General features: G+C 40.7%; 1 protein-coding gene across 1 annotated transcript in view; it reads right to left on the bottom strand.

Annotated features, from left to right (window-relative positions):
* Positions 1–23,372, bottom strand: part of CPS1 (carbamoyl-phosphate synthase 1) — a 147,482-nt gene extending 124,110 nt beyond the window's left edge. The window contains exons 1-5 of the mRNA XM_040357458.1: positions 23,157–23,372; positions 12,616–12,725; positions 9,997–10,141; positions 7,228–7,317; positions 4,946–5,005 (exon numbers count right to left, since the gene is read on the bottom strand). Of these exons, the coding sequence (XP_040213392.1) occupies positions 4,946–5,005; positions 7,228–7,317; positions 9,997–10,141; positions 12,616–12,725; positions 23,157–23,267 (516 nt within the window). The 5' untranslated portion in view covers positions 23,268–23,372. The remainder of the gene's footprint in view (positions 1–4,945; positions 5,006–7,227; positions 7,318–9,996; positions 10,142–12,615; positions 12,726–23,156) is intronic.
* Positions 23,373–24,106: the final 734 nt, after the last annotated feature.

Raw genomic sequence — 24,106 nt, 5'->3', positions numbered from 1 at the left:
TCTTAGCATAAAAATGAAAAGCAATGTTTGCAAATCATCTTATTATCACCTTGGGACATGAATTATAAAACATTGTAATAAACTTTTTTTAAAGAAATGTTTAGATATATATCAAGAGCTCAATTTGTAAAGTATAAAAGGTTGAAAGTTTGGCATTTTGCTATGGGGAAAATACTTTTTGATAGTTTCACTTACTTCACTTTAAAAAAAAAGTGTGTTCTGTTTGAGATTTAGATCTAGTGGTGCTGCTTAATGGAAGTGCCCTTCTCTAGGGAAAGCAATCCAGGAGCAGTGTTCAGTTTGAATGCATTAAATAGATGGTGGCTTTGTATTTGACTGAAAGCAAATTTGTCACTCCAAAAACTGCTCAAAGCAGTTTTCTGCAAGAAAGAAGAGATAGCATACATACCTCTTCAGCAGCCCATGACTTCTACCTTCTCTCTGGTCAAGCACTGCAGCCTTCAACGGACCCTTTAGCATTCTAGTTGAATGCTTGTGTTCTCTACTTCACTTAGTCTTAAAGCGGTTGTACACTGCTGCATGTTTTTTTTTTTTTATTATCTTCAAGGCAAAGGCATATTGTGCTAGTATACATCATGTACTAGCACATTATGTTACACTTACCTAAAAACGAAGCCTTCCAGTGATGCAATGTCATGGCTGGAGACAGCTTCCATCTTCACCCATATTGCTTCTGGGTTTGCAGACTCCAGCTCTGTGCGTGAGAGCCACCCGCCATGGCACATGGCTCTGAGGGAACGGCATGGGTGGCCGTTCCTTCAGAGCTCATGCGCCAGTTATGTCACTGGCTGCATGTACAGTAAATATCCCCTAAGCGGTGCACGTTTAGAAGATATTTACACTACTTATAGGTAAGCCTTATTATAGGCTTACCTATAGGTAAAATTTAAAGATGGAAGTTTACTTCCTCTTTTAGCCCCTACATAACTCCTGAGTTCTTTTTACTTGCTTAGAGCAGGTTATTGAAGAAAAAAAAAAACATTGTTTTCTGTCTGTGTGTTTCCTTGTCACACAACAGTAAATGATCCTCTATTAGACAGTTATCAGCAGAATTTCCAATGGAAGATTTGACTGTTTCTTTTTGGGAGCCCAGACACAATACAGAAAGTGTGGTCAGACTGACATACATAATTTACTTACATATCATCTCTGTTTTTATTCTTATGTACTCTCATTGTAAATTAATAAGATCTTTGCTTCTTTGAGCTTGTGTATGTTATTATAGGTATTATTATTATTAATTTATTCATACTATTTAGGGTTGTCCCGATACCACTTTTTTAGGACCGAGTACAAGTTACTTTTTTTCATGTACTCGCCGATACCGAATACCGATACTTTTTTTAAAATGCAGCCATGTGTCCCCAAATGCAGCCTTGTGTCCCCCCCATATGCAGCCATGTCTCCCCCCCCATATGCAGCCATGTCTCCCCCCCCAAAAGAAGCCACGTCTCCCCCCCCATATGCAGCCACGTCTCCCCCCATATGCAGCCACGACTCCCCCCCCATATGCAGCCATGTCTCCCCCCCCATATGCAGCCATGTCTCTCCCCCCCCATATGCAGCCATGTCTCCCCCCCCCATATGCAGCCATGACTCCCCCCCATATGCAGCCATGACTCCCCCCCATATGCAGCCATGACTCCCCCCCATATGCAGCCCTGACTCCCCCCCATATGCAGCCATGACTCCCCCCCATATGCAGCCATGACTCCCCCCATATGCAGCCATGTCTCCCCCCCATATGCAGCCATGACTCCCCCCATATGCAGCCATGTCTCCCCCCCATATGCAGCCATGACTCCCCCCCATATGCAGCCATGTCTCCCCCCATATGCAGCCATGTCTCCCCCCCCATATGCAGCCACGTCTCCCCCCCCCATATGCAGCCACGTCTCCCCCCCATATGCAGCCACGTCTCCCCCCCATATGCAGCCATGTCTCCCCCGCCGTCTAGCTGATCGGCGCTCAAGCCAGGGAACATAACAGCTTTCATTTGAATAGCTGCTGTTCCCCGCCGTGCGTCGTCATGGCCCCTCCCCCTTGTCCGGGCACTTTGATAGACAGATCACCTGTCCAATCCTGGGAAAAGTGCCCGACAAGGGGGAGGGGCCATGACGACGCGCGGCAGGGAACAGCAGCTATTCAAATGAAAGCTGTTATGTTCCCTGGCCTGAGCGCCGAACAGCTAGATGGCGGCAGCGGCAGCAGCTCTCCTCCAGTGTGATGTTATACATACCTGGGGCTCTCCGCCCTCTCTCCGACTTCTTCTCCGCCTCCACTCCGCCTTCCTCGCTGCCCCCTCAGTCTCCTCTCTGATCGGTTCCCGCCCGCTCTCCGCCCCCTCTCCGCCCGCTCTCCGCCCCCACTCCAAAAAAAAAAAAATATCTGGATTAGGCATCGGGAGCATTTGCGCGAGTACAAGTACTCGCGCAAATACTCTGTATGAGGCCCGATACCGATACTAGTATCGGTATCGGGGCAACCCTAATACTATTAATGTAATATATATATATACAGTATATATACAGGGCTTTTTTTCTTAGAGAATAGCTGCAGGAACTCCCCCTTTCTGAGTCACCTTTTTTCTCCGCCTCTACCCACCTACGAGCACAATTCCTTGGTTTCACTGAGTGCCGATCCTGACATCCCTGGGGCCCTAAGCAAAATGACATGTCACATTAAATTTGAGAAGCGGGGCCCTAAGCGGCTTGCATAGTGAGCCTATAGGGCGGATCGGCCCTGGTTTCACCCCCTACCCACCTCCCAGTACTGCCTTTTTTAGATAATACAGAACCAAGTATTATTATGGAATTCGGTAATGATAACAAGAAAAGCACTAAAATAGATCCCCTGCAGCCAGTAACAATAGAACCCCAGGAGACTCCTGTCATCAACAACAGATCTCTCACAGCCAGCATCAATAGACCCCTCCCTCAACAGTAGATCTCTCCCAGCAACAACTGACCCCCGGCAATATAAGACCCACCCCAAGCAACAATAGATTCCGCACCAGAAACAGTAGACCTCTTCAGCAACAATAGACCACTAGCGCTGGAGGTGCAGGAACTGCGCCCCCCCCCCCCCCCCGCGTTCCTGCTGAAAAAAAGCCCTGTATATATATATATATATATATATATATATATATATATATATATATATATGTATATATATATATATATATATATATATATATATATATATATATTATCTAGGGAAAAGCACCCATATTCTAGGTTTTAGCTAGGACAGTAGTAGAGTCAGCAAGAAGTCAGGACTCCTAGTAACAAAGTTAAACTAAATGATAGAAGCAAGTGGCTAATGTTAGTGAAAACTTTTAGAATAAAATGCTTACAGTGTCTTACAGGTTTTTTTTTTTTTTACTAACCTGACTAGAGCCTGGGCTGTTAACAGTGGCCTGCAATCAGTGCTGTAAGACAAGACCCCATCTGAAAGCCCTGATAAGCTCTCTTGACATGTTCTGGTCCCAGGGATGGACTGGCCATAGGGACTACAGGGAGTTTCCCGGTGGGCCGATGGCTCAGTGGGCCGTTTTAAAAAAAATACATATTTTTTTTTTAAACGGAGACTCTCTCAGGCCCCCTCTGTCTCTGTCCCCCCCTCTGTCTCTCAGTCCCTCCCTCTATCTCTCAGTCCCTCCCTCTGTCTCTCAGTCCCCCCCTCTTTTAGCCCCCCTCTATCTCTCAGACCCCCCCTCTATCTCTCAGACCCCTCCTCTATCTCTCAGACCCCCCTCTGTCTCTCAGACCCCCCTCTGTCTCTCAGACCCCCCCCCCTCTGTCTCTCTGACACCCCCTCTGTCTCTCTGACCCCCCCTCTGTCTCTTTGACCCCCTCTCTGTCTCTAAGCTCCCCCCTCTGTCTCATTCACTCCCTAACTCTTAGGCTGCTTTCACACTTGGGTGGGCATAGACGGTAAAACACTGCTAGTTTTAGCAGCACTTTACTGTCGTTTTAGCTGCACTATTCGGCATCTAGCAGGCGCTTTTAACCCCCGCTAGCAGCCAATTTCAAGGTTAAATGCGCCCGTGTATCACTGCTGCTGAAGTGCTTTGCAGGCGCTTCAGCAGCAGTGGCCATTCATTTCAATGGGCAGGAGCCCCAAAGATGCTGCTTGGAGGACTTTTTTTAACGCCCTGGCAGCACCTCAGTGTGAAAGCACTCAGGCTTTCACACTGGGACTGCAGCAGAGGCGTTTTTCAGGCACTTTACAGGTGCTATTTTCAGCCCAAAAGTGCCTGAAAAACGCCTCAGTCCTACACTCACCTCCTCTCTTTTACACTCGCTCTCTTTTTCTTACACTCACCCCCCCTCTCTCATCCACCCCCTCTCACCCCCTTTCCCTCAACCCTCCCTCTCTCTCTCATTCCCTTCTCTCTCACCCTCTCATGATGCACAATAATGGATGTAGGGACCTTTTGGTGGGCGTGATTTTTCGGGGGGGGTGGGGGGCAGCATTTTATTGAATTAAAGTGGGCCGGTCTGGATGAAGTCCAGGGCCAAATTTTTGTCCCAGTCCAGCCCTGTCTGGTCCTAGGCAGTAGAACAGATTGTTCCTGCTATATGCATTAAAATAAATATGCCTGCATCCCCACTTCACTATATCTCCAGATTCCATTGAAAAAAACGTTCCAGCGGCCTTACGTTGAAACTATTTTTTTGAATACCAATAACACAGAGCATTGTACATGTTTTATTGTTTTTCTTATTACAGTTAGAAAATGTTATTTTGCATTTTTAGGTTGACACATTGTACATTTTGCACTTCCTCTTGGCAGAATTAGTGGGTTTATAAGGAGCTGAAATGTTTCAAAATATCAATCTGTGTCTGAGAACTGCAAATTTCTAAATATGTGCTATTGGCATTCGTTAGTGCTAGACACAATAAGCAAAAGTAAAAGTACCTTGTTGTCTCTGATCTTTTTTGCAAGCATTCTGGTATCAATCCCACAAAGTGCAGGAACCTAATAGGGAGAAAAATGTGTTAAAATGAATGGAGACTTAGTATTAGGTTTTATGAAAACATATGCTGCGTACACACGATCAGGCTTTTGCCCGCACCAAATCACATCGGAATTCCGACGGAATTCCATTGGAGTAAAAGAGAACATGTTCTCTATCTAAACTCTGATGAAATTCATCGCAATTTCCAATGGAATTACTCTGATGGGGCATACACACGGTCGGAATGTCCGATGGAAAAAGTCTGTCAGACTTTCTGCTGTTACTTGTCCTACCGTTGTTTAGTATATTGCAACAATGTGCAAACTGAAAGGCTTATTGGACTTTGTTTATACTGATAATGGGAGAAAGATTGGTGCAACAACACTGAGAATAATTAAAATACCTTATTAATATTTGTGTTACAATTAAGCCCTTAAAAAATGTATGCTCTATTCCTAGTGCAGTTCTGACATGTTGCATTAAAACTGAATATCCACAAGATGGCAATGTTGTACAAGTTGCCTGTTGCAAATATAAAATCAATTGCTATATTGTTGGATATGGATATTTAACCGTAACACACCTACAAAGAGTAGCCACAGAATTATTTATTTATATATTGTAGATATGTACTTTGCATTAAAATACCTTCTGTTTTAAGAAGGCTGTGATGCCCAGTGACTCAGTGGCCAACCTTTTATTTCTATTGATCTTGACTAGTTATGCCTTCTTTTTGCTTCTCAAACTTCACTTCATACAAAGATAGATATTGCACTGACATTGGCTAACAAGTGTAAAAACTGCACAATACAATTTTGAAAAAAATGTCTTTGTAATATAAGGCTGTCATTTCTTTTCATGCTAAAAAACAATTGTTAAGGGTATATAGTTGGTTACTGGGACAGAAAAAAGATTGACTGCCTTGTCTCCACCCACTATCCTTTACAATAAGTCCTGGTCCCCAGCAGTGCAACTTGTCGTGCGACTTTGCAGTTCAAAGTTGCATGAAAAGTCGCACCCCATTTAAATATTTGAAAAAGGATCCTGCACAGTTTCTGTGCGATTTCAGTGTGACTTGCATTGACATCTGTTAAATAAAGTCGCACAGATGTCAGCAAGCCACATGTGAAATTGCACTGATAGTTGGCTTCAGAGCTGCACTGGTGTGAACCAGGGCTTAAATGCAAATACAATTTTTTTTCTGATGTGTCATGTCTTTAAAGCGGAGCTCCACCCTAAAGTGGAACTTCTGCACATCTGATTCCTCCCCCCCTCCGGTGCCACAATTGGCACCTTTCGTGGGGAGGGAGGACAGGATACCTGTCTTTGACAGGTATTCTTTCCCACTCCCGGGAGTCCGGCCGCGGCTGTGACGTGGCAGTGATGTCACCGCGGGGCTCCCTCCTCCTCCCTTGGCCGCCGGGCTAATAGGAGAGAGGAGCAGGGCCTTGCACATGCGCAGTAGGGTTCCCAGCATGAAGCCGAAAGGCTACATTGCCGGGTTTCCTCACCCACAATGGCGGCGGCAGCACTCGACAGCTGATGGAAACATCAGCTGCAGGTGCTGACATCGAGGGACTGCAGGACAGGTAAGTGTTCTATTATTAAAAGCCAGCAGCTGCAGTATGTGTAGCTGCTGGCTTTTAATTTATTTTTATTTTTCCCGGGCCTCCGCTTTAATGTGCTGTACATAAAATAGAATAGAAATATTTATATATGCAGTACAAATAAAGGCTCCTGTATAAGGACCAAATCCAGTGACTATATGAAGCACAAGGCTAATAAAGTAAACAAAAATCCTCTTTTATTTTCATCTCACGCATTCCCCCTCCCAGGCCCTGCAGCTCACAGTGGGAGGGTTTCAGTTACAGAGACATCGCTCTAAATCCAGAAAGTAGTGTGCCGGACTAGGTGTGGTCAGGTGCCGACTGACAAGCTACAAGCTTGTGAATCAGTAGTGACACTACTTATATTCTCACCCCTGCAACATTTTTTCCTTCCACTGTAATGCAGGCAGTCAAAGCCTATATTAGAGAGGCAACTCTGCGTTAATTTCAGGGTTAGTGTTGCATCATTGCCCCACTATCAAAGAAAGCTGCATTATGTAGATTTTGCTGGCAGGATCAACATGAATGTTTTTTAAGGACTTTGCAGATCACGTATGTATAAGTGGTGCAGTACATATACTAACTATATGTAATTTATTTCTCCCCCTGAGAACCAGCGAGGATCTGATACAAACCTTTTCTTCATGCAGCCATTCAGATAGTGACTTGACTGCCCCCCAGTGATTGTACTCATGACTGTAATCGAGCACCAGCAGACCAGATGCCTAAGAAAAAAAAAGAAAACTTATCAGTAATTACCAGTAACACATATATAAGGTATTGTTACTTTTAATCTGGCATTATTAGGATATTTAAAGTGATAGCGATGCATAGATTAACTCATAATGGGTATTTTGCAGCATTTTGCAGTGTTGTGTGTTTACAGATTTATTGCAGTGTGGTTGCCACAATGCTCTTTAGCAACTTGGGCCTGCACGCCACATTAAATCTTATGAAGGTGTCTAGAATGCAATAAACAACATGTGTATTTATGGGATTGCAGAGTGGTAGTACAGGTATAGGGGAGGAACTTAGGAAATAATTGCTCTGCCTTTGCAGTGCCACTCACCGCAAGATCTGTAAATGTATTACTTTGGATGAGAAGTCATGGCATAACTTCAGTCAATCCTATAGATAGTTTGTACTCCGGACTGTGTTCAGGGTACAAGCTCTCCAATGGACTAAATTCAGAAAGCATTTTGCATTGTTGGGTCGGGGTAAGAAGATTAAGACAAGCAGCAGTCCACAACCAAGGATACCACACAGGCACAACTCAGGGTCTGATATGGATTTTGCGGGGGGCCTACACCAATTTCTTTTTTACATTTTGGAGTGGAGTTCCCCTTAAAATCTCTACCAGACCCAAAGGGGTTGTTATGGATTTTTGGGGCACCCCCCTCCCCCCACTGTTTTAAAAAAACAAATTGGCATGGGGTTCCCCTTAATATCCATACCAGACCCAAATGGCCTGGGGGAGGAATCTATGCCATTTTTTCCTTTATTTGTATCTATATTGCTGGGAGCCGGCAATATATTACAGCCACAAGCAAGTTTGAATTACATTTTTTCTTTTAGAAATCTCATTTTGCTGCAGGACTATAAAACACAGACAGATGTGCCACTTTACAGGCAGACTAAGGGGACCCCCAGGCACGATATCTAAGGGAATATTTCATTTTTATTGTTTCACTTTAATCATTCTTAGAAACACTGCTCCTAAAAAAACTGTAGTTTTAAAAACTTTTTTTGCATTGATACATGTCCCCTGAGTCCCCATACACTTTTTAAGACATTAACTTGCATATAAGCCTTTAAAATGAGCGCTTTTTCATATTCGTGTCCCTGAGGCCTCGTACACGACCGTTTTCCTCGTCAGAATCCATCAAGAAACTTGGTGGCAGAGCTTTTTTGCCGAGATAAACGGTCGTGTGTATATTTTTCGTTGAGAACGAACAAGTTCTTTTTTTCCTCGTCGGGAGTCTCAATTTCCTCGTCGTGTTTCTCGTCGGGCTGGTTTACGACGAGAAACACGTTTGTGTGTATGCTTAGAAACCCACGCATGCTCAGAATAAAATATGATATGGGAGCGCGCCTTCGGTAAAAGTAGGGTTTGTAATGGAGATAGCACATTTGTCACGCTGTAACAGACTGAAAAGTGCGAATCGTCTCTCACCAAACTTTTACTTAACACGCAGTAACATGAGATTAGCAAAAGCAGCCCCAAGGGTGGCGCCAGTGGAATCAAACTTCCCCTTTATAGTGCCGTCGTACGTGTTGTACGTCACCTCGTTTGAGAACGACGAGATTTTGTCTTGACAGTGTGTACGCAAAGAAAGCTTGTCAAGCCCAACAAGGAACTCGTCGAAGAAAACGATGTTTCATTTACAACGAGTTCCTCGGTCGTGTGTACGAGGCCATAGACTTCAATAGGGTTTGCATGTTCGCACACTTTTTTTGCCTGTTCGCATGTTCTGGAGCGAACCGAAACCGGGAAGGGGGGGGTGTTCGGCCCATCCCTACTCAGAGGCCATACTCAGGTTTGTTGAAACATAGGCAGCAAGCCTATAGGTAGGTAACAAGCTTTAAAATTTACAAACTGTAATAATTTCTTTTCTTTTCTTTTTGACCAAATTAAGCAAACTAGAGGGGGACATGTGTGCAGGATAACTTAAGAAAAGTCAGAATACTCACTATAATTCAAGAAACATAAAATATCTTCTTTTGTTTGTTGGTCTGTACAATTAGAAATTAGATGTGAATGTAAGTGCCGGTTCACACTGGGGCAGCACGACTCGGCAAGGCCATCTGCACACAACTTCAGAGGCGACTTGCAAAATTACTTTTGTATTGAAGTCAATGCAAGTCGCCCAGAAGTTGACCCAAAGTCGTACAGGAACCTTTTTCTAAATCGGAGTGATTGAGTCGCTCCTATTAGAATGTTTCCATTATACAGAATGGAGTGTGACTTGTCAGTCGGCTAAGTCGCCTGACAAGTCGCCCCTGTGTGAACTGGCACTAAGACAGCCAGTATATTTTCACCTAAAATACAGGGAGTGAAGCTTGTGCAAAAGGGCATTAGGTATACATGATGTCTAAATAAAGCCCTTGCATTGTAGATGGACATTCTAGTGAATACTGATGAGCCATTTGTTTCTTTGGTTTACCCATATAACTGACCTTGCAACTGACCATATCTAGTACAAAGTTCTCATGTTAATTCCTGTACACAGTAGACATACAGAGTTTGCATGATCACAGTGGAAAATCAGCCAGACTGTACGTTTTTACAGTGTGTCAATTATTGATTTTTATCTTGGCAACAGGCCAATACAAATATTTAAAGAGAAAGTTCATACAGTACATAGAAATGGGGGAAAAAATGAAAGCATGGCAAGGCCTTTTACCTGGATATTCTCAGACTCTATGTATTTCATGAGGCCATAGGCATCTCGGGCCTTGGTGTCGGGTGCACCGCCATTTCCAATTATTGGGTTGGTAAGAGTGAGAATCTGACCATGATAGTTTGGATCTGTCACAGCTTCTACATATCTAGAAACACAAGGTTGGAAGAGTGAATAGACCTGACATCTCTGTCTAGAAAATAAAGCACATTCATCTGAACATGGGAACTGCATTACAATTTTGTTATACCTTGTTCTGGAGGGATCTGTTTGCATCTTAGTGCAAGGAGTATATATAAACCCAAGTACTAATTCCCCAATGAACTTAAGCACATTAAAGCAATTTCAAATGTAATTTTCAATATTTTTTTAATCTGCAGCTTTCATATCTCCTAAATAATATAATGCATTATAATGAGGATTTTGTCTCCAGTTTTAAATTTAGCTGCATAGACCATGCTTAAAGTGTGTGTTTATGTAACACTACCCCCACAGGAGTTGCTGGTTGGGATGGGCCCTCTGCTCTTTGCCTTAACCTCTTTAAGAACTTCAGCCCCTAGGTGAAGTTCTACGAGTGTAGAAAGCGTGCAGTATCACAGAAAGTCACCGAGAGCTTTAACAAAGCATGTCCAAAGCCATGTTTAAGCAAGTGTAAATTAGCCCTTACTGTGATGATCGTGCAGGAAACATAGAGAGAGGTGTAGACTGGGTGGAGCAGAGATGAGCCAGACAATAGTAACAGGGAAGAAGGTAAAGTGTCCCGGGAAGGAGAGCAATTAGGGGCGGGAGTATAGCTTCCTAGAGGAGAAAGTGATTATTAGCTGCAGTAAATAGCAGAGATAAGGCAGAGTTTGATAAACGGAGTCAGGGAAACGGTAGATATGCAGTGAATACACAGTCACTCCTGCCAGTGAGGCAGGAGCAGCGACGGAAGATCCCAGCATGCCCCTCACCACAGATTAAGACACCGACCCACGGTATGTAGACAAGAAATACTTGCCATGAGACTGCTTGAGATTAGCAGCCCTGACATGCAACAAAGAATGAATTATTGTGAAAACAGCATTTTATATAAAAAAAATGGCTTCTAATGCTTATAATTCTAAGTAAAGATTAAATTCCCCCATTAGGTGTGACTTTAAAGGCTCAAAATTATAATATCATAAAATGTATACATTTTATTACAATTTACAAAAAAAATATGTGATTTGTTTATCACAGATCATACTACAATATTTGAAGATTTTTTTCCCTGAAGAAGGAGTTATTTTGACTCTGAAACATGTTGGATATTTCTTCTGCATATATTGATTCCAACAACTGTATAACAGACCACTGTATTGTATGACTTTGTGCTTACTCTTCTACTTTTTATGTCAAATGTATGACCTTCTTTTTTAATGAATTGTAATAAAATGTATACATTTTATGATATTATTGTTTTCAGTCTCACTCAATGCGGGAATTCAATCTTTGCTTAGAATTGTGATTTAGGGATGTTGGCCATCATCACAGAATAGTCTTAAAACCCCCTTTCCTGATGCTTATAATAAAGGTTGCTTTGGCAAAGTAAATGGGGTTCAGTTAGGGTTTACATCCACTATTATGGGATCTTGAAAGTCATCCTTGCAGTCCAAGGACAAAACCCACCTATTCTGAAGGCAAAAAAAATAGAAGGAAATGGATACCAAGCGCCTTGAGGCGATTCAGTTCCCATGTGTAGCGCTATACAAGTTTTTCACTCACTCACTCACTCATCCTCTGTTTCCATCTGCCGTTTGAAACATAAGGTTTCCTGGATTATGGTTCATGAATGGGTCCAATTGTAATTACTAGTCGATAGTTCGGACTGTGATCTCTGGGTCTCTTGGTTTACCCTTTACTTTCTCTGCTTCTTTTCCCTCTCCTTTAACCTCCTTCTGTGGCGCGTTCTTATCCTTCTCTCTCAATTATCTCAACCTTATGGGGGTTTCTGCCTCTTCTATATGGATCTATGGTTGCAAGTCTGCTATTGTCAGCCTTCCTTGGAATTGTTTTATATATTAAAATGAGGCTTCCGATTATAGTGAGGAATTGTTCTTTGGCCTCTGTTTGCAATTGGTATTGTAATTGCCATTGCTTAAGACTGTCCATGTGTTATATTCTTTAATTCTCTAATCGTGTAAAACTATAATATAAACTTTTAAACGTAAATTGTCTGCATTCAGTGACTGCAAAAGCACAAAAAAAAAACACAGGTCAGTGTTAATCTCGCCTTACTGTTACCATGCTAACTACCCACTGCAGCACTGCTCATGCACTTCTTATCTCCATAGGTCCAACAAGAACATCTATCCACATCCACTTAATAATGATCAGTGCCTCCACTTGAAGGAGGAAATAACATCATAAGGGAAGGCTGGTCAGATCTTTCCTATGATAGACTGTTTTATACTTGTTATGTCCCTTTAAAATATATTTACTTGTTTTACAATGATAAAGAAAACGATTTACAGTGTTGCTGGGAAAAAAAAGTAATCTCTTAAATTAAGTGGAAATGTAGGCTTCTGTATGGTCAGTTCCAATATACAGTATTTAAAACATTTTTTTTAAATAAAATTAAGAATTTTAGGTTTTACTCACCCGCCCAATCCAGTGTTAAATATAACCTCACCGGCAACCGATGCAGGGTGCCCAAACGAATATCCTTTGATTTTTGTGCCATCTTCCAACACTAAATTAGCAGTTTGTGCCTAAAGAGAACAAGTGTAATCATTAAATGGAACACACAATCAATAGTATGAAGTTTATAGTGTATTTGATTTAATAGGCCCTTAGTAAATAATAAGAAAAATACATTCATTACATTTTTTAAAGTTTAGTTAGAGTAAAACATTTAGGATGAAAACAATATATGAAAACATTACTATATAAATAGCATTGGTGTCAGACTTTTCATTAGTGTGCACAGGAATTTAATTCATATTTAGGTCTTTATTACGATAACTTGGTTACCAGATTAAGTGATTCTTCCATATAGTCCTATGGCGAATCCTCTCATGCCCCGTACACATGATCACTTTTTGTGATGAAAAAAAATGTCATTTTTAAAAACGTCATTTAAAATGATCGTGTGTGGCCTAAACATCATTTTTTGTCTTCTGAAAAACGACCAAAAAAAAATTCGAACATGCTTCAATTTTTTATGTCATTTTTTAAAATGACATTTTTTGTGTCGTAAAAAATGATCGTGTGTGGGCAAAAACTGGTAATTGTGTGTAATTTTTTTTCCGTGATAAATATTTATGACTCAGCTATGACATCTTCATATATCTAAAGCATAATATATGCTTTAGATATATGTGTCAAAAATACTGCTGTCTATGATACCATTCATAAATGGAGACCACTTTATTCAGTGGTATATTATTGTCCATTATTTTTAGGTTAACTTTAAATTTCTGCTAGCAAAAATCACGAATGTTTTATACTCAAATTTATTTCCTCTTCGCTATGTTTAAAAAATGCTTCAACTTTACATAGACATATACAATACAAATCTCCCTAGCAAGTACTACTAGCCACAAAAGTGATCTTATTTGAACAATTTTTTCCGACATCGTAATTAAACTCCCTGGTGGTAGGATTATGTTAGATTTTTGGTGCTGAAAGCGGTGCCATTATTTTGCATGGAAATTTGGCGTTTTATATTGTAGGCCTGCAATTCTTAGGAATAACTCACTTAAATCTGTCCAAACAAGAGTCTAGTAGACATCCGGGTATTATAAAGTTTGAAACACAAAATCATAAATTATAATATAATAAATAACTATAAATATTTATAACAAATACTAATATAATAATAAAAATTATTCGATAATGTAATCAAATCAAAAACACAGAAATTTGCTCAGTTGCCAAATTGCCATCGCTCAATTTTGCAAGTGATTCTAATTTATTATCACTGTTTTTTAGCTTGTCTAAAACCATTTTTTACATAAAGGGACACTTTTTAGTTGCTATGGACAATCTTCAGTTTCCAGGCAGAAAAAACTGTATTTATAATATAAAAATGCACGCAGGGCACTGGACAGACCACTAGGAACAAAGGGGATGTGTAATTATTTTATACAGAACTGTAATCTGTAAGATTACAGTGTACTGTATGTGTACTGTGTTTTTACTTTTTTGAAATTGGTGCCGATCTCCGCCCCTCGCAACGTCACAGGGAACGGAGCTCGGCGGCACTCGGGCTCTGTGTGAATCGAGCAAGATGACAGCTCGCACACACCTCGGGAATACTGCCAGGGAGGTTAAAACATTCTCACAGGGCACCAGCATACCTCTTGTTCATAGCCAACACACCAAAAGTAGCAAATAAAAAGCAGAACAATCAACATACAACTAATAGGGTGCAAATAGATTTTCACAAGTGCACAACATACAATTGTCCAGCTTTAAAAGAGTATGGGGTTTTTTGCAGATTTAGACTTACCTACGTGGATTCGGCATCAGTCTAATGCTGCATCTGTCCCCTGCTGGTCCTAACACTGAGACCCGAGCGATCTAACACTGCTGATCGCTTGGTTCTCACAACTCCCTGAGTAGAGAGCTGGTGACCTTTAGTCACCTCTCTGGGGTGTGGAGGGGTGGGAGCATCCGACTCAGCCTCTCAGCAGTTTGCTGAGAGGCTGAGCCGGGTGCCGGTACAAGCATGTGGGCGGATCCCGATCCCAGTGTCACGATCTTGCCCTGAGCCTGGACTGGTTCTGTGATGTCAGCAGACAGCAGACTTCAGCGTGCTGTCTGTTTAAAACGGGTCACAGGAGTGCAGTTTCTATTGCACTCCTGTTATCCACAGGAGAAGTACAGCCAAATTAACTTTGGCTGTACATCTCCTTTTAGCCCTGATAGCTGACAAATAGAACATCACAATTTTTTTTACAAATAAATATCTGAAAAGTGTGGCGTGCATTTCTATTCAGCCCCCTTTACTCTGATACCCCTAACTAAAATCTAGTGGAACCAATTGCCTTCAGAAGTCACCTAATTAGTAAATAGAGTCCACCTGCATGTAATTTTATCTCAGTATAAACACAGCTGTTTTGTAAAGATCTCAGAGGTTTGTTAGAGAACCTTAGTGAACAAACAGCATCGTGAAGGCCAAGAAATACACCAGACAGGTCAGGGATAAAGTTGTGGAAAAGTTTAAAGCACTGTTCAATCCATCATCCAAAAATGGAAAGAGTATGGCACAACTGCAAACCTACCAAGACAGCCAAGAGGCCCATGGTAACTCTGGAGGACCTGCAGATATCAACAGCTCAGGTGGCAGAATCTGTCCACAGGATAACTATTAATCGTAGATTCCACAAATCTGGCCTTTATGGAAGAGTGGCAAGAAGAAAGCCATTGTTAAAAGAAAGCCATAATAAGTCCCATTTGCAGGTTGTGAGAAGCCATGTGGGGGACACAGCAAACATGTGGAAGAAGGTGCTCTGGTCAGATGAGACCAAAGTTCAACTGTTTGGCCTAAAAGCAAAATACTATGTGTGGCGGAAAACGAACACTGCACATCACCCTAAACACACCACGCCCACCGTGAAACATGATGGTTGCAGCATCATCTTGTGGGGATGTTTTTCTTCAGCAGGCACAGGGAAGCTGGTCAGAGTTAATGGAAAGATAGATGGAGCCAAATATAGTGCAATCTTAGAAGAAAACCTGTTAGAGAGTCTGCAAAAAACTTGAGACTGGGGCGGAGGTTCACCTTCCAGCAGGACAACGAACATACAGCCAGAGCTATAATGGAATCATTTAGATCAAAGCATAATAATGTGTTAGAAAGGCCAAAGTCAAAGTCCAGTCCTAAATCCAATTGAGAATCTGTGGCAAGACTTGAAAACTGTTGTTCCCAGACGCTCGCCATCCAATCTAACAGAGCTATTTTGCAAAAAAAAATACTGTATTTATTGGCGTATAACACTCACTTTTTTACCCTGAAAATAGAGGGTAAACTGTGCCTGTGTGTTATACGCAGGGGTTTGTGGAAAGTTTTTTTCCTGAAACTTCCCTCTTAAAGTTACGGTACGTGTTATACGCAATAAATGCGGCAACTCTCTAGACGTGCAAAGCTGGTAGAGACATACTCAAAAAAACTTGCATCTGTAATTGCAGCGAAAGGAGGTTCTACAAAGTATTGACTCAGGGGGGCTGAATACAAATGCACGCCACACTTTTCACATATTTATTTGTAAAAGATTCTGAAAAACATTTATCATTTTCCTTCCACTTTACAACTATGTGCCACTTTGTGTTGGTCTATCACATAAAATCCCAATAAAATACATTTACATTTTTGGTTGTAACAAAAACAAAATGTGGAAAATTTCAAGGGGTGTGAATACTTTTTCAAGGCACTGTATATATAATGGTTCTAGGGCCTCACAAACACCACATCTCTTAAAAAAAAATATCCCACTACAAATTCTGATGTCAATAGCACAACTCTGTGTATCAAAACAGTCCATATGATTAAAGCTGTGTCTAAACATTTCCTCCATCACTTCTTTAGGGCAATACACAAGTATCTTGCTGGTTTTTGCCGAGAAACTCGGCCGTGTGTACGAGGCCTGAGAGTGAGTGTTGGCCCTAAAGTGGTGGTGGATTACATACAGATATGGAGAAAATGCTTGAGATAACGTGGTTGATTTACAAAAGACAAATAGAATGTTCACTTTGCAAGAGAAGTTGCACATTGCAAGGGAATTTTCCCCAGAGCTTTGTAAACGGGTTGAAGCTCTGCTGACTTCTATCATCAATCTTTGTGCAAGCAAAAATACTTTATTTTCCTTGCATGTGATTGGGTATTCTTTGCAAAGTGAATTTTCATCACATTCACTAAACACTGGGGAAAATTCCCTTGTAAACTGCAACTTCTCTTGCAAAGTAAACAGCCCAATATGTGGAGCCAGAAAAGTGCTATAATTGATATCAGTATCTGTACTGGAACATTTTTATGCTTTTGGGAGAGATGCAATGTTGCATTTTTCATATGTGCATTTTTTTATTTTTTTACGGGAATATGATTCTCCTTTGACACATAACACTGGAAAACTAAAGGTCATTCAGGAAAAAAATATGAAAATTGAGAGAATCGTTTTATTTATCATTCTGATTACATGTGACTTGCATGACAAAAAGAGTACTAACTTGGGGAATAATTCTCCTCATTCTTATTGCCAGGAATGTTTCCTCTGAATCAATAATGTTTAGTTGCCAATGAGATATTTATTTTAAACCCAACATAAATCCCAAAAGACTATAGATCACATAGATAGATTAAATAGCATTGGAAAATTCAAGTTCACTCCAATTCTGAGTCCCCTTAAAGCGTTATTAAACTCAAAACCAGAATTTTAAAGCGGAGTTCCACCCACTTTTTCTACTTTATCTTAAATGAAAGACCCATCCACCACTCAATTTTGTATAATTATTATTATTTTATTTATTTTTAGGCTTTTTTCACCTGGTGATTCTGCCAGTAACACACTTCCTGTCTAATGCCGCGTACACACGGTCGTTTTTTGTGATGAAATAAAACGACATTTTTAAAAACGTCATTTAAAATGACCGTGTGTGGGGAAAACGTCGTTTTATGTCTTCTGAAAAAAGACAAAAAAAAAAATTCGAACATGCTTCAATTTTTTATGTCGTTTTTCAAAACGTCGTTTTTTGTGTCATTTTAAATGATAGTGTGTGGGTAAAACAACGTTTAAAACGACTTTTTTTTAACCCGCGCATGCTCAGAAGCAAGTTATGACGCAAGCTTGAAGTGAACAGAGTGCCGTTGTACGTGCTGAACGTAACTACGCTTTCATAGAGCATTTTGAAAAAACGATGGTGTGTAGGCAACGTCGTTTTTTAAAATGAAGTTTGAAAAACGTTGTTTTTTTTCATGAGAAAAAAACGACGTTTTTTTTACAAGACAAAAAACGACCGTGTGTACGCGGCATTAGGCTTAGTTCACACCAATGCATTTTTTATTGCTTTTTCCTTTTTTCAGAAACACACTACAGTCCATTTGGTTTCCAATGGGACACTTTACATCTATGCTTTTTTCAGTCGCTGCATTATTCGAAAATGGTCAGGGACAAAGACTCCTATGGACAGCAGCATTGTCAATCTGCAGAGAGTGTAGTGTTAAGCCTCATATACACGGTCGGACTTCAAACAAACTTTTCAGTGGATTTTTGTTTGAAGGGCGTTGGCCGTGAACTTGGTATGCAGGACTTTTTCAGCAAACTTTCCCAACATCACATGGTTTTTCAGCTCTTTTCTGCTCTTTACCGCCAACCTTTGGTCAACTTCTACTATTGTTGGTTGATTTTAACATTGGTTCTGAGCATACGTGTTTGTACTTTGGACTAAAGTCCGATGGACTTCTGTACACACGATAGAACTTTGCACCGTAGGAATTTTGTTGCCGAAAAGTTTGTCCGTTTGCAGAGCGAACTTTTGTCTGATGAAAACCGAAAAAGTTTGTCCGATGGAGCGTACACACGGTCAGATTTTTTTGAAAACCTACTCATTTGAAGTTTGTTGTCAAAAAGTCCGACCGTGTGTATGAGGCTTTAAGCCCCATACACAAACTTTTCGGCAACAAAAGTCCTACGGTGCATAGCAGAAGTTGAATAGCAGAAAGTTGACCAAAGGGTGGCAGTAAAGAGCAGAAAATAGCAGAAAAAACATGTGATGTTGGGAAAGTTTTGGGAAAGTTTGCAGAAAAGTCTTGCCGTGTGTATGCTATGGGTGTGCCCGGCCAACTCCCTTTGGACAAAAATCCACGGAAAAGTTTGTTTGAAGTCCGACCGGGTGTACAAGGCTTTAGATGCACTAGCAGATTTAGATGGACTTGACTAATAAATTAAATCCAAACTCCAGTTTATACTTTTTAAGCAGAAACAACAACAGTTTTTTTTGCTTTTGGGGTCAAGGTTTTACATAAACTTAAAAAAATAACATAGTTAGTGGCTGGATCAACAACTAAAAATAAAGGGAAAAAGCCTAAAAAAAAAGAAAATTAAGGCAGCCACCACATCTAATAATTGGCAATCTGCAATATATAAAAGTTTTGCTTTGGGGCTTAGTACCACTTTAATCCAACAGACAAACTGGGAGGACAATTCAGATCTTTAAAAAAAAAGTGTTTAAAGTCATTTGCATCGATGTTGCTTCTTTGTGTATAAATCAAGAGATGTTTCACCTATATCATCTACATTTTGTCTGCCTGATTCTGCATTTTTGCATATTTGCTATGTTCTGTCCTTGACCTCTTCCCAGAGTGCTGTGTCAAGTAAATCTGAGATAAAATCTCACTGTGACCTCAACAGGAGTCATTGGGTGATGAATGACAGTGAACTCTGACCAGATGCCTCACAGTAGAACATATCTTTTTCAAACCTCTTAATGCCTAAATGATTTGCAAGATTATTTTCAATGATTCAAATAAATATTTTGTTTAATATAATTCAAAGAATTTGTTTAAAAATTAATATGACATATGAGCGAGTAAAATCGACCATACAATTTTTTTTTAAGAGATTCCATGGCAGAATGGAATGCTGGTAGTCTGTTGATGTTAAATACAATGGTTAAATATTTGATGGTTACTTTTCACCAATTTTTTTGTAATAACTACAATGCCATGTGTGAAAGACATAAGCAGTGTGCATGGGCACTAACCACACTTGCCCGCCGTCCGTCCTATGACGTCTTCGAATTTGTGCAGATATATCTGAATAATGCCTGCAGTTACAGGCTTTTTCAGTGGGCGATTCCCTACACCGTAAGAACGATCATAGCAGCTATTCCGCTGCTTGATCTTTCTTACGGGCAGCGAGAGGGGACACTCCCCCACCATCCGGTGCTGCCATCGGTGAGCCAAAGACAGGATCCGCCAGCCCTGGATGTTTACCATAGAGATTTTCGGCGGACCAGATGATCATTCGGAGGCTGGGCGTGATGTTATGTCACACCCGGCCTCTGCATTCAAACAAATGGTGCCGCCTCGGCTGGGAAGCCGAGAACGTTTTTTTATTGTTTTTATTTCAGGCTTTCCAGCCTAGAGGTGAGATGTGGGGTCTTATTGACCCCATATCTCACTGTAAAGAGGACCGGTCATGCCATATTCCTATTACAAGGGATGTTAAGGAATAAAAGGAATAAAGGTGATCATTTTGATTTTAAGTGTCAAACTAAAAAAAGAAGAGCAAGACCAACAATTATAGCCCTAGCCCTCCTCTGTAACTCAAAACATGTAACCAGTAAAAAAAAAATCAAGCGTCACCTATGGGGATTTCTAAGTACCGAAGTTTGGCACCATTCCACAAGTGTGTGCAATTTTAAAGCGTGACATGTTAGGTATCTATTTACTCAGCGTAAATTCATATTTCACATTATGTAAAAAAAATGGGCTAACGTAACAGTTTTTTTTTAAAAGCATAAAAAAACACGTTTGAAAAATTGCTGAGCAAATAGCGTGCAAAATAAAAAGTTGCAATGACCGCCATTGTATTTTCTAGAGCACAGGTGTCAAACACAAGGCCCGCGGGCTGAATCCGGCCCTCCAGGCCATTTCATGTGGCCCTTGCACCTCTTCAGCAGCTGCTGGAGAGCTCCAGCCCTCCTCTAGTCCTTTTCAAGACCCCTATTTTCTGCTTTCAAGCAATGCATCCAGCTTCTTCCCAGCAGCAGCATAAGGTAAGGGGGTGCACTGTGATGTAAGCGAGAGTGGGAGACTCAACTTCTGATGGTGGGGTGGCTCCTGACATCTAATGTAAGGGGAGGGGAATGCGCTGGACATCTAATCTTACCAATACAACCGGCCCTTTTGAGGGCAATCATAATGCTGATACGGCCCACGATGAAATTGAGTTTGACACCCTTGTATATATAATGTTTGGGGGTTCTTTGTAATTTTCTATCAAAAACAATTATGATTTTTACATGTAGGAGAAAAATGTCAGAATTGGCCTGGGTGGCAAGTGGTTAAGCGTGAAAGATAACTTATCATGAAGCCATCTTTTGCCATGTCTGCACTTTCTACCTAGACAGGACATATACAATGGCTCACCTGTCACCTAAATGTATGCACAAAAATGCATGAGCTATCTTTCTTTAAAACATTGGAGCTAAAAAGGGGATTTAACACTGACACATACTGAATGCTACAAAACAACCTTGCTCTTGTTTGTCTATGTTATACCCTCTTTCCTGATAAGTTTACAACATTTTAGTTGATTTATTGGAAAAAAAAATCATACCTTACAAGTGTCATCCTAGCTTTGTGCTTAATTTATGGATTTTCTGAATGTTAATGCAAAGAACATTACGGTGCATTTAACCCATAGTAGCCTGTCACCTACAACCTAAATCTGAATGGATGCACCTGGTACAGCAACATTATTCTTTGTACTGTTTCACTGAACAAGCAAGTTTACATTTTGTGTACAATTTACGCCTGGCCACACTTAACCCAATAAAGTAATGCTGTCAGTTTAATTTGGGTCATGTAGAGGTATTTTACTGCTCTTCCACCTATATGTAAAGCAGAAACATGTTTTATGTGGATTTTAAATGCATGGAACCATGGAAAATCCCTATTTTGAATATTTCTCTTACTTTGCATAATGCGTAAAATATGCATACACTCATGTTTTAAGCAAGCGTATTGGAGAAACATTCAGAATAATCATTTTCCTTTGTGCACCTGTCGTTAAAATGCACAAAACTGCACGATATATATGTTTTTGTGCATTTATAACCTATTGAAATCGGTTTAGTTATTGTTTATGACTACACAAAAAAAATGCTAAATAACCCTTTTTTCTAAACTGCACAAACCTGCCGTACTTTTCTGTAAACTAGCTACAAAAGAAAAAGGAAATTCTGTTCAAATTGCATTTCCATGAAGCAAAACATATGTATTTTATTGCAAGAAAATGGACATGTTCAATTGGGTCATTAGCGAGAGATTTAAATCATTGTAAGAGGGATTATATAAAATCTGTTTGTGACAGCTCAACCCATTAATATACAATTAAAAAAAGTTCACTGCTTGTCATAGGTGTGTGCAAGGGGTGTGCCAGGTGTGCCTGGGCACACCCTTATCCTGGGGTAGGCAACCTGGCAATTGTGAGCTACCTGACGATCGAGGGCAGGTGATAGGTAAACCACTATCATTCCTTCGCAACCCCCATAGCCTGGACAGGAGACGTGACGGGGTGGAATTTAGTGGAACCCATCTGCATTTTCCTCCTGCAGCAGCTGAAAGTAGGCTTCTCCTCCTCTCCATCTCGGTGACATTCAGCTGCAAGAGGAAGAAAATATATGCCACCCCGCCACCCCTCCTGTGCCTCTTTCTGCTGCCCGGGTCCCCCATTACTTTAGGATGGAGAGCGGGGAAGAGGAAATAAATATGACACACACCCATATGTGTTGGAGCTTTGAGGTGCACACCCTAATGCAATAGGCTGCGCACACCTATGCTGCTTGTGAATTACCATCAACCAAACGACTAAGCCTGACTCTTCAACTAAGCCAAGTTGGGTGAAATGCATTAGTTGGGGTGACCCTAGGGCAAATTCCATCATTGCCACGCTTGTTAATGTTTTTTACAATAAAAAAAAGTGATTTATCCGGCATGCGGCAGCTTTTTCTCTTCACATTCAGCCATAGGCCAAATCACAAAGAAGAAAATCAAAATTGGTCCCAGAGCCAACTCACTCTTGGTAAGGTACTTACTAGTCTAATACTTTTCAGAACTAAAGACCTCATACTCCTATAGGCACAGCAATATCAAAAAAAAATCCTATACTGCAGAATATTTTTGATAATAAAATGAGGTGTTATCCATTCTCGATTATTGCAAAAAAAATGTATGAAATGTTAAATGGATTAAACATGGGTTGGTGGTAGGAAAGTGCATAAGGTTTACTCTGCCTTGGTTTCAGGTTAAGATACCCATATATGATATAGTATATAGTATATTTTCCACCTTTTTTGCTTGGCATGGACAATCAATACATTTAATCAAAGCAAATAGAAAAAAAAACACACATACTGTATAATATAAGCTAAAAGTATTTAAAAATTGTTGGATCAAGTAGAACATAGATTAATACCTTGACGCTCATAAGCCGAACGCCGGCTTTGGAAAAGCCCCGGTAACGATGGGCTGCTGCATTGAGAACCCCTGCCTTTGCTGTCTTAAACACAGACAAAATCCGAGTCATGTTTGGGGCCCTGAGGTGCTGTTCAGCTCTTTCTGATCAAGAGGTGGTATGAGATGCTTCTTCCCCAGAGCCGCTGGCGAGAAAGAGACTTGTGCCCAAGTCGCATTTGCTAATATTTGCACCTATGTGGGCATTTAATAAATTGAAGCCAAACTCCGCCTTGCCTGTATCCCCACCCTCTTTTACACTGAAGTCAATCCTTGATATTATACGTGTCTGTGTAACTTGGTTGCAACATAGATTAAACATTATCTTTTGAAGTGATGTTCAAACAGACAACTCAATAAGACCTCTGCTTTTTTATCAGTAAAGCCAATCCATACTAGCCTATGGTAGTCAATCAATAGAATAGGCCAAAATAAACGATTGCACTGTCCTGAAACAGCCCTTTTAACATAAAAGTACAACAAACTAAAGAGTTCTTTAGTTTTGACACTATGCACACATGGAACACAGAAAAAAGTTATGATAAATAAATTTTGCAATGAACATAATTAAATAAACCAAGTAACATAAAGGGGTATTTACTAAAACTGGTGCACACAGAATCAGGTGCAACTGTGCATAGTAACCAATCAGTTTTTAATTTCAGCTTGTTCAAAACTAGAAACTGATTGGCTACTATGCACAGCTGCAACACATTCTGCGTGTACCAGGTTTAGTAAACCTTTCTATAGAGTTATATGTGATTTAGGTCTGGACTTTGATTGGGCCATTCTAACACATGAATATGCTTTGATCGAAACCATTCCATTGTAGATCTAGCTGTATGTTTAGGGTCATTGTCCTGCAGGATGGTGAACCTCCGCCCCGCCTCAAGTCTTTTGCAGACTCTAACA

The sequence above is a fragment of the Rana temporaria genome, chromosome 6, assembly GCF_905171775.1.
Source record: "Rana temporaria chromosome 6, aRanTem1.1, whole genome shotgun sequence".
Classification (NCBI taxonomy): Eukaryota; Metazoa; Chordata; class Amphibia; order Anura; family Ranidae; genus Rana; species Rana temporaria.
This window is presented reverse-complemented; position numbering and strand designations above follow the sequence as displayed.